Source organism: Lethenteron reissneri, chromosome 59 (assembly GCF_015708825.2).
Source record: "Lethenteron reissneri isolate LAM-NWPU_2019-01 chromosome 59, ASM1570882v1, whole genome shotgun sequence".
NCBI classification, from domain to species: domain Eukaryota; kingdom Metazoa; phylum Chordata; class Hyperoartia; order Petromyzontiformes; family Petromyzontidae; genus Lethenteron; species Lethenteron reissneri.
This window is the reverse complement of record NC_083837.1, coordinates 5,197,930-5,209,297: the sequence shown is the minus strand read 5'-3', so window position 1 is coordinate 5,209,297 and position 11,368 is coordinate 5,197,930. Positions and strand designations below refer to the sequence as shown.

The 11,368-nt window shown below is 45.8% G+C and overlaps 1 protein-coding gene across 2 annotated transcripts; it reads right to left on the bottom strand.

The window, feature by feature from the left end:
* Positions 1-595: 595 nt before the first annotated feature.
* On the bottom strand, positions 596-11,190 carry LOC133357694 (uncharacterized). 2 transcript variants are annotated; one of them, XM_061575790.1, is made up of 4 exons: positions 10,996-11,190; positions 9,105-9,394; positions 8,446-8,473; positions 596-3,093 (listed from the first exon to the last, which is right to left on the bottom strand). In XM_061575790.1, the coding sequence occupies exons 2-4, from the start codon at positions 9,111-9,113 to the stop codon at positions 887-889; spliced, it is 2,244 nt and encodes a 747-aa protein (XP_061431774.1). In that variant the 5' UTR covers positions 9,114-9,394; positions 10,996-11,190; the 3' UTR covers positions 596-886. The 2 variants fall into 2 exon arrangements, with proteins under 2 accessions (XP_061431774.1, XP_061431773.1); XM_061575789.1 differs by having other exon boundaries at positions 8,446-9,394.
* Between the last annotated feature and the right edge of the window lie 178 nt (positions 11,191-11,368).

Below are 11,368 nucleotides of genomic sequence, written 5' to 3'. Positions count from 1 at the left end.
TTTTTTGGGTTAGATCGCGTAACTATATACATGGTCGTTAAAACCCGGCACCACTTGACACAGCCAACTAGTAAGGTTGTCACGTAACAGAACATGCCAATTCGTCACTAGTATAGCACACTGGTGTGTTGAAGAGCCAAACCACATCATTTACAATCTGAGTACGACGTTTCACCAGTAATTACAACTAGCTTCATCAGGTGATAGCCAGATTGTGTAGAAGTCCACGTGTTTCGTTCCTTACAAAGAGGTATAGATGTGGTGACCACACTTATGCGCTCTTGTGCAAAGTGGGGGGGGGGGGGGGGGTGAGGGATTAATGAACCAACGTACATTATGCATGCACATTATGCGAGCCCTTTGATCTTATCCTTCCTGTCCATTGTATTAAAATAGCAGTACCAACAGAAATCTCTATTGAAGTATGGTACCCTGTATAGGCATGCATTAAATAATGTATTATTTGACGATTTGCTTCCACGGCAGCACTAAGTCGGTAGCTATCCAACAGTTAAAATGATTTTATTTCTTTCAATTTCGATAGATTCTCTAATTAGTATTGGCCAGTAGTAGCTAGTTTTGCACAGAACTTCAACATTATCAAAATCAATTGAGTGTTCTTGTTGGCACGCGTGTATTTAATATTTCTCTGATGTTCTATTAGTCTCGTGCTGATCGTTCGTCCTGTTTGCCCAACATTATTTGCCACAAGTGCAGTTAATCCTGTAGACACCTTCTGTTGATCGCTTCGGTAATACATCTTTTGTATCAGAAGTCAAGTTCAAGAAACATAAGTACGTTTTTATTACAACTTAAAATATATATACATATATAGATATACATGTCCATCCAACCACGTCTCAATGTCTATGTCTGGGAGAACACGCTAGTTTCTCCCTCCGCGGAGTCTCCACCATTTTTCTTTCTTCTTGTTTCCCAGCTCCTGGTCTTGGCGCTCCTTCCCTCTGTCTCCTCGTTCATTCTCCTCTTCCTCATCGTTCTCCAGCTGCCGTGTGCAGCCCAGGAAGCTCCAAATTGCCCAACGCCAGAAACTGTTCTTTCTCTCTCCCTTAGAAGATGGGATGTGCTTAATCTCTTTCTTCTCTTCCTGAACAATGTCTGCCCTCCAAAGTTGCTCGCATCCCCCTTCCTCATTCACCACTTGCTTTGTATCGTCTTCAATCATGTCGACCTCCTTCAGCTCTACCTCATTTGCCTCTGACTCAATAGCTCCTACTTCTTTTGCCTCTAGCTCTATTGCCTCTACACCATTCGCCTCTACCAAAATCGCCTCACTCTCCTCCACCTCAATAGCCCCTACCTCCACTTCTACCTCAGTCACTTCTACCTCATTCGCCTCTAACTCATTCGGCTCCACCTCCGTAACCACCTCCTGCTTGGACTCTCCCTCAATCTCCTCTACCTCTTTTGCCACTTCCTGGTTGGCATCTACCTCGACTGCCTCTACTTCATTCGCCTTGAGCTCAATCACTGCTACCTCCACTTCTACATCAATCACCTCTACCTCATTCGGCTCCACCTCTGTAACCACCTCCTGCTTGGACTCTCCCTCAATTTCCTCTACCTCTTTTGCCACTTCCTGGATGGCATCTACTACATATGCCTCAACCTCCTTTGCCCCTTCCTGTTTTATCTCCTCCACCACGTTCTCAACTTTTTTTGACATTTCCTGTTTGGCCTTTACCTCATTCGTATCTACCTCATTGATCAAGACCTGCAAGGCCTTTTCTTCAATCGTGTCGACCTGAATTGCCTCTACCTGTTTCACCAATTCCTGCTTTGTATCTCTCCCAATCCCTTCTACGACATTGGCCACTACCTCTTTCACCACTTCCTTCCTGGCCTCTCCATCATTCCCCTCACCCTCAATCTCGTTTTCCTTCATCTCTTCTACTTCGCGAACTTCCATCTCAGTCCTTCGTAGCTTCCTATTCCTACGTTTCCTCTGAACACAATCCTCTCCCTCTTTCTTTGTCTCCACAACATTGTCAACTTTCTTAGCCACTTCCTGTTTGGCTATTCCCTCATTCCCATCTACCTCACTTGCCTCTACTTCTTTCCCTAAGTCCTCCTTGGCATCTCTCTCAATCCCTTCTAGGACATTGACCACTACCTCTTTCACAAATTTCTGCGTGGCCACTGCATCTATCACCGCTACCTCACTCGCCACTTCCTTTTTGGGCTCTCCATCATTCCCTTCTCTCTCAATCTCGTTTTCCTTCATCTCTTCTACTTCCAGAACGTTAATCTTAGTCCTTCGTAGCTTCCTATTCCTACGTTTCCTCTGAACACAATCCTCTCCCTCTTTCTTTGTCTCCACAACATTCGCAACTTTCTTTGCCACTTCCTGATTGGCTATTCCCTCATTCCCATCTATCTCATTTGGCTCTATCTCTTCTGCTAATACCTGTTTTGCATCTCTCTCAATCCCATCTATGACATTGGCCGCTATCTCTTCCACCACTTCCTGCTTTGCCATTGCTTCTACCTCAATCACCACTACCTCTGCCTCATTCGCTAATTCCCGCTTGCCATCTCCTTCTAACACCTCTACCTTATTCAACTCTACCTCCTTCATCACATCCTCCAAAGCCACTGTCTCAATCATCTCTACCTCAATCATCCCAACCTCCACCATTTCCTGCATGGGCTTTCCCTCACTCCCCTCTCTCTCAGCCACCTCTTCTTTCACCGTCTCCTCCAGAACTTTCTTCTTGTTCTTATGTTTCTTCCTACTCCCACGTTTTCTCTTCATACAATTTCTCTCCCCCACTTTCTCCATCTCCTCCATCTCGTTCTCAACCTTCTTGCTATTTTGACATGTCTGCTGCACATCCTCATTACTAGCGTTGACTTCTGCCTGCTGCTGCTCTTCTGCCTTTTGCTGCTGGTGGTGGATGATGAAGCTCTTCAGCTCGGTGCTGTTCTGGAATTCCAGCAGCTCCTGCTGATACTTGGCCTGCTGCTGTGCACAACGATCCAGCAGGATCATCTCAAGCTCCCGTATCTGGCGCTCAGCTTCTAGTCTTATGGCACAGTGCATCCTCTTGCGCTGCCTCTTCGAGCCAGGGTCTGGGGAGTCACATGGGGAGAAGAGAGCAGCACCACAAATGATTAATTAATGGGTGTTTGAGTATTTCCTGTATTATAATAGGTTTTTGCCCTTTTTTCTGGAAACAAAACAGGTGTTAAGATATTAAAACACCAAACTGATACCTTTTACAAGGAATCATGTCTGCATTAACCACAATGCTTGTGGTCAGAATGCAAACAAAAAAATACTCTAATATATGCATTGTCCTTGAAACTGATTGGTCCACACCAGAGACAGCTTTATTTTGAGCCTCGTCTCAAATGGTGTTAGACCAGAGGACACAAACATGCGCATTTCCTGTATGTTATTTTGGTAAAGAAACTTGGTACCATTGACAGGAATCTAACTTTACTTGAGACCGATGTAACAATGATACCACTGTAGGGAGGTCTGGAGGTTGACTCATGTGCCGGAGACACCTCCTCCTCCAAAGTACTTCATTAGATTTATGGGCTGGCTGGGGAGGCCCTATTAAGTTTGCGAGGTCTGAAACTCCAGGCCAAACATAAATAAACTTCCCTTATCTCCGAAAAAGTAAGATGGATTGATGACCAAGCTGTGGAAGTCTGGCTAAATTTATAAGATGTCCATTGTTTCACAAGAGAGAGCATGAATCGGATAATAAATACACTATTAATTCTTATACACTGGTCCATTCATACACTTAGTATATTAGTGGGCTACGTTAGAGAAGGAGAAGATAAAGGGAGGAGAGGAGAAGAGGAGGGCCGGGGTGCCCGGAGCCCAGAGAGTGCCCAGAGGGGCCAGAGAGCCAGGGGCAACCCGATGTTTATGTTAGCTGGATAGCATGTGCTCCCGTGCATGTGAGGTTGCTCTCAACAGAAGTCATTCCATGCACGAGAATGGCTGAAATGCTGAGTAACCACTCAGAGGTATAGTGGTAAAACAGTGGAGATTTTTAAAGCAAAGTTTAACATTTGCAATTGTCAATTTATATTGAGCCCATACATATGGCAAGTGAAATTAAGAAGACTTAAAGTGAGTGTTGCAGAAGAAATCTTGGAGAAGGAAAGGCATTGCTCAAAACTGAGCTGCAAGGTCACGTGCCATGAATCACATGAGCTTAAAAAAGTTACTGTAAACCAACAAGCCTGTTAATAATTATCATGGTGAAGACACCTCTATACGTTGGATACTGAAGGAAAACAATCGTGCTACCCATCGTCAAAGCCCAACAACACCTGACATTCGAGAAAGAAGTACAATTTCATCGTTCTACGCATCGTCAATACCCCACCACACCTGGCAAGTCACCAGCTGCACCAAGCACCTGGCTGTTGTGTTGTTCGAAAGACACTGTGTGACGACTTTACATTCACCGGCACAGCAGGTTTCTAAACGCCTGCCATGTCACCTTCTCAACACTAGCGTCAGAGACCGTCTGATACAGACTGAAAACTGATTTCCTTTGTTGCACTATTTGTATTTTATGTCATTATGCACTGGGTTATGCCTTATTAACCTAAATTCTGAATTTAGCCATTCATGTATTTCTATTACAGTATCACGTATTCTTTGGACCAAGTGTCAGTTGCATATTTGATGACTGGTACTCTGATTTTTTTTGACAAATAAGGGACTTGTTTTGATTAAAATGTGTCTGTGTGTGTGGTTGAACAGTGTAACAAATCCATGCGTTACATGTGTAGTGTTGCAGTACCGACTGGCTGCCAGAAGTAGCAATTGCGGGTGTTCTCACCCAAGGGGAAGAACTGGGGCAAGGGTCATGGAAGGGATAAGAACTGGGCTAAGGGTCATGGAAGGGATCCATCTGTGAGCTCCCAGAACCTGCTAGAAGGGTCGAGAAAGGGGCCGTGGCCAAGCCGTGGCCAAGGCAGGGCCAGGCCCCGCTGGAAGCATAAAAGGGGGCGAGAGAGGGAGCTCGGGGATGTTCGTGGGAATCAGGGTCGTCTCGCTGTGGAAGTCGTCCTCGCCGCCGCCGTCATCGCTGCCGTCCTTGCCCGATGTCACCACTGCTGAATAGTCAGCCAGCTATCCAGTCAGTTAGCGCCGTCGAGCTTGACGGTCAGCGTTACATTATATGCTTAGTGAGTCGTCTAGTGAGTACGAGTAATATAAATAAAGGTGCCTCTACAGTTACTGTCTCCAGAATCCTACATTACACATGTTATATATCTAAGAATGTGGACAATAACCTTGGCTTCTGTGATTGTAGTTAACAAAGCAATCATACCAAAACAAATACAATATTTCAATCAATTATAAATACCTGCCAGAACTACATCTCCATATATATTTGTCTGACTCCCCGTCTTTGTTTCCCCATGCCTCCCCTGTTTTTGTCTCATGGTGGTGTTTTTTATTTATTTAGATAATGGAGTCAGCCTCAAGTGGGTAAAGGAAGTGATGGCAAGAGGAAAAGGTGGAAAAAAGAGATGAGTTGTTTTATAGACTTGCTCGTGGTTACTGTGCATCTGCTGTTGGCCGCCACTACATGGTAAACGAGTCAACAGTCAGATTTATGAAGAAAAAATTCGAAGGCAATTAGGGAAAGTGTGGCAGCACTTCCACCAATGTGGACGACCCCCGAGAGGACACTTTGACTTTCACTTCTTGTTTCATTTTAGTTATCTACATGTATTATTATACAATTTAATTACAATTTAGTTGTTATTTAAGTGTACAGTACAGAATTAATGTTTTTAATATTTTTTACTCTCCAATATGTTCAGTCGGACACGGGACCCGAAACCTCCTTTTTCCCCCATATAAACATAGTATCTGCATTCACGAAATCTACTTTCACGCAAATTTTCAAGAATCTAACCCTCGTGAATGTCGAGGCATTAGCATACCTATATATCAGTATCAGTGTGTTTGTGTGTGTTATCTGAACCCCAAGACCTTATAGAATTGCTTTGCAAACCTGCAGACGAGAAAAACATTATGGGGCAAGGTGGGGACGACCCTGCTGGGGCTGCGTTGCCTCAAATATTGGTATAAGTAGCCTCCCTTCGTGAGTGGCTGGCTGAGGTGCCATCTGTCCGAGACCAGGAAAAGCGCCGGAAAAAGGTAATTTCCTAATCAAACTGCTGCGGGAGGGTGGCGCCTGTGTGCAGAATGCCCTACATGTCTTCATCACAACTGTCTGGACCACAAGATGGGTTCCACAGGATTGGAAGGATTCCCTGATGGTCCCACTCTTTAAGAACGAGGACCGCACACATTGCAACAAGTATCGGGTATCTCCCACCCCAGTGTATTTAGGAAGGTCCTGGCAAGGATTATTCAACATTCCCTTGCCAGGCACGCTGAGGAGAGGCTTGCGGACCCCTAATGTGGTTTCAGGCCGAGGGCATCCTGCACGGATGCCATATTCTCTCTCCGTGTGCTACAGCAGAGGTGTAATGAATTTCAAAGAGACCTACATCTCTGCTTTATTGATCTGGTCAAGGCCTATGATACAATCAGTAGGCCAGGGCTCTTTATTGTTATTCGTGCTTTCGGAGTCCCAAACCCTCTGCTCCCAATCATTAAGGACCTTCATGATAGTGGGCAGGCCCAGGTAAAGTTGTTTGCCCGGGAGTCAGAGCAATTCCCTGTTTACAGTGGGGTGCGACAGGGATCTACTCTGGCTGACACATTATTTAGCATCATCTTCGACCACATAGTTCTAGCTTTTTATGGCTGTACCGGTGGATTTTTTTTATATTTGGTACAGATACAATGGAAGGCTGATTGATGCCTGGGTGAGGTCAAGGGATGGCTCCCTCCTGGTCAACCATGTTATGTACACTGATAATTTGGTAGTTCTGCTGCTAAGCCTGGAGCGTGCGACAAAGAGGTGGGGCCTTACCATCAGCCCTACCAAAACTAAGCACCCCCATGAGTATTTTGTATAATTTAATACTCCGCCCTTCAACTACTCATGAGTGATGGGGTAGTTGTAGAGAGACAGGAGAAGTTTACGTACCTGGGTAGTGTGCTTATGCAAAAATTCCGGTTTGGCAGCAGAGGTCTCACTCAGAATCGGTCAAGTGGCATATTTTCATCAGCTTCGTAACACTGTGGGGTATCTACCTGGCCTGTCACTCGACACAAGCACTGGGTCTTCTTGGCCAATGATCAAATAAATGAAAACTCTGAACCAGCTTTAAACTTTCAGACTGGCCTGCCTACGATCCACCCTGGGTTTAACTAGGCTGGAATGTGTGAAGAGCTCACAAATCCTTGAAAGATATGGACACATTCCCATCAATGAGCTCCACTGGTGGGTAGGGCTGCATTGCCTGGGTCATGTAGCCCGCATGCTCAGCCACCACATGCCCAAGCAGCTGCTGTTTTTCCAGATAGAGGGGGCTAAATGGGCGTGGCACGGCCTGGAGAAGAGATGGACTGATGCAGTACAGGAGGATACGGAGCTGAGTGGACTTGCCAAAGACTGGTACCACTGGTGTCAATTATGGTACCACTGGTGTCAAGATCGGCCTCTATGGAGGAAGCTCGTGAAGGATGCTCATGGGCAGTTGGTGAAAATTTCCCCCCAGCAAATAAGGAGGGCAGAAGAGCGACGCTCACAACAACAGGAGGTGCACTGGATGACTAAAACGCAGCAAGTTGGCACAATAGGATGCAATGATGGTGCGAGTCATCTCAGTCAGTCAACCCATCGCACTGGGGTCTGTCCCCTGATCTCCTGTCGGCAAGCCTTCGACACTTCAAGTGGCCTCGGAGTGCACCAGGCCTGGCACAAGCGCCATGGTGACGTCTCCGTCACTTAGTGGCGAATGAGGGCTGTTGTTGTTATCTGAGCCGGTTAGGGGCCTCCCCTAGGTCCACTCAGCCTCAAATAGGTATCTGATGCGGTGTGTAAACATCGCCACTTGGGAGACAAAGACGGCCAAGTGTGGTGCTGGCAACCCACCCTCGTGTGAGGTGCCGGCCGTCAAAGGTGCTCACTAACAACACTTGCTCCTAAAGTGTTTCAAGGCTATACACAATATTTCTGTCTTTGTTTGTGTCTATATGCAGTGTCTGTATGAGTGGTTGGGAGCAGTAGTGTCTGTGAGGATCGACCTGAGTTCGATTCCCATTCACAACCATCAGTGCCTAATAAATCAAACCAGTCGTGTGCCTCCCCTACATCTCCTCAGACTTAAAATAGTATCTTGTGCAACGTATAAACATCAAAGGCATCCGGGTGCAGTGCTGACCACCCACCCCATCATAGGTGCTAACTCGCTAACAGCACTTGCCTCAATAGTCTGTTAAGGCTATACGGGGATCTGTTTTTGTATACAGGTGCATGTGTCTGTGTGTATGTCTGTGTGTGGAATTTCAGTACTCACTTCCCCTCGGCTTGCTCTTCTCTCCACCCTGCAACAAAATCACAGCAGCGCACATGAGACTCACATCACAGTTTATAACCACCACCACCATCATTACCGTCTTCATCATCACCACCATAACGATCACAATGGTAACCATAATTTTATTTCTCACTCCCAGGGTCCCTCCCCACGTGTGTCACTCCCCAAATCTAACTTCACGCGTGTGGATACCGCTTCGACCAATCACGGCAAAGTATTGCAAGTCTACGGAAAAATAGCACAACGGGACGCCCCCCACTTGCCCTCTGTCCCCCCACGTGGATCCCACATCCCCTCCCGTGCCCCAACCCCTATCCCATCCAGGCAGGGGGGGGTTCTGTAGGGGGCCACGCGGGGGTGAGGAAATAGGGAAAGGTCGACTAAGCTTTCACTGATGACCCAGTGCAGTGTATAAACATCAACACTGGGGAGGGAAAGGCAGCATGGTGCGGACCAAAAGGATCACTTGTTTGCTGCCTTAGTCTTAATAGAAGCGCACTAACAACGCTTTCCCCAGCCGCCCATACGAATCTAGGGTGACATTCGTCTGTCTGTTTGTCTGTGTGAAGGCGACACGCGGGTGTGTGTAACATATGTGCATGTGTGTCGACGAATGCAAAAGGGACAAATGTACTCACGGAAGACATAGTCTTGACGGTACAAAGAGATGTCGTGGATGTTCACTTTGTCAACGACTTTGTTAACGATGTTACTGACGTGTTCAACCTCGTTGATGTTAGTCAACGAAGTTTACTAAGTCAGTTAACTGTGTTAACGAAAGTTCTTGGCGATGTTGATGAAGTGGTGATGTTGATGAAGTGTAGTCCCAGATGCGATGCTCAACCGCACGGCAAGAACTCCCGAACGCCACGGAGAACCGAAGTCACCACTTGTTGGAGCCACTTGGGAGACTGCGTACCCACAGCACCTAGACGCCACAGATAATGAAGCTGAGTGATCTCGGGTCAAATGATGCCAACTAACTCCATGACTCACAACTTGTGACACCTCCCATATACTTAGTGTCCACCATGTATGGGTCAGTCATGAACGAGCTATGCCATTTTGGATTACATCTGTCTTATGTGTTCAAGGAGTGATTGACCTATGACATTTTGAATACATCTGTCTATTAGATCGTGCATTAATTAAGCAGCGATTGAGTATGTGTATATTTGATCGAGCAGTGATCGAGCTATGACATTTTAATATGTATGTCGAAATGATTGATCATTGATTCCGCAGTGATCCAGATATGATATTTTTAATACAGGTGTCTATGTGATCGAGCTATGACATTTCAAATACACGTGTCTATATGATTGAGCATTGATTGAGCAGTGATCGAGCATGTGTCTATTTGTTCGAGCAGTGATCAAGCTATGACATTTTGAACACATTTCTATGTGATCGAGCAGTGATCGACCTATGACATTTTGAATACGTGTCTATGTGATCGAGCATTGATTGAGCAATAAAATATTGAATATTTGTTTCTATGTGTTCCAGCATTGACAAATTAGATAATACATTTTTAAAAACTATGAATTCTTATTTTACCAGGTAAGGCCCACTGAACGACATAGCTCTTTATCAGACGTGTCCTGGTCACAAATGATAACTCATTAAAGTGGCTTATCACATGGAAATTGATCTCAGCCAGGCGTCAGGGTCGGGGTCGAACCCACAATCTCCTGTACACCAGGCGAGGTAGTTAACATCTCACCAACATGGCACCACATTACATGTGTCTATGTGATCGAGCATTGATCAAGCAGTGATCGAACTATGATTCTTAATACTTGTGTTTACGTGACCAAGCAGTGATCAAGCAGAGGCATTTTTTTTAATCAGCAGTGATTCCTGTCACGATTTGTAGATCAAAGAAGACAATTTGTGAATCAAAAAAGCACACTGGTGAAATTCCTTGGATGCTAGCCCTCCCATTGATGCTGATTGGCGTCCCTGAGGATTAACATAATTTATCAGAAACTAGCTTTACTACCCGGCATCGCTCAGATGTGACGTCACCGCTCACTTGTGCAATGTCAGATCCATTGTTTCCCCCTCCCCCCCACAAATAAAAAAGTATATTTTTATACTTTTTACATTGTGTACAGTATGGAAGCTAGCCACATGCCAAATTTTAAGTTTGTAGTCTAGTATATATACATTATTTCCCGCCGCGCTTTTGTGCGGGATACCCGGCCTACGCGGAGATTTGGTGGGGGGATGCGTGACGTCAGCAGGCACACTGCGTAACGCTGCTGGATGCGGGTGACGTCACAGATGTGATGTCTTTGACGTCACATCTGTGACGTCACAGATGTGAAATATTGCACGGCAAGTGAGTGGTGACGTCACAGACTTGATATATTTCACGCGAGCTGTGACGTCACATCTGTGACGTCACAGCTCACTTGTGTGAAATATATTATACCCATTATTGCGCCCCATCCCCCCCCAAATACAAACGTTTATTTTTATACTTTTTGCATTGTATACAGTCAAGAATACAGATGTACTCACGGAAGATGTCGCCTTGAAGGCCGAAAGAGAAATCACGGATGGTCACGTTTGTCAATAGATTTGGCAACTATGTTAATGAAGCGTTCAACCTCACTGATGTTTGTCAGGTTTACCAAGTAATTTAACCGCGTTAACGATGTTTATTGACGACGTGGGCGAAGAGTGCTCCCGAATGCGATCTTCAAGCACACGGAGAGCGCGTCCACCTCCCACGAAGAAGAGTCCGTAACGGTCGACCGTTGCTAGGGAAGTGACGTCACTGGTTGCTAGGGTAACAAACCTGAAGCCCACGTGGTCCACTGCATCCTCCAGGCCTGAGTCGTTGCGACTGTCAATTTTGACTTTAAACTTTCGTGACTTGCAGGAATTCATA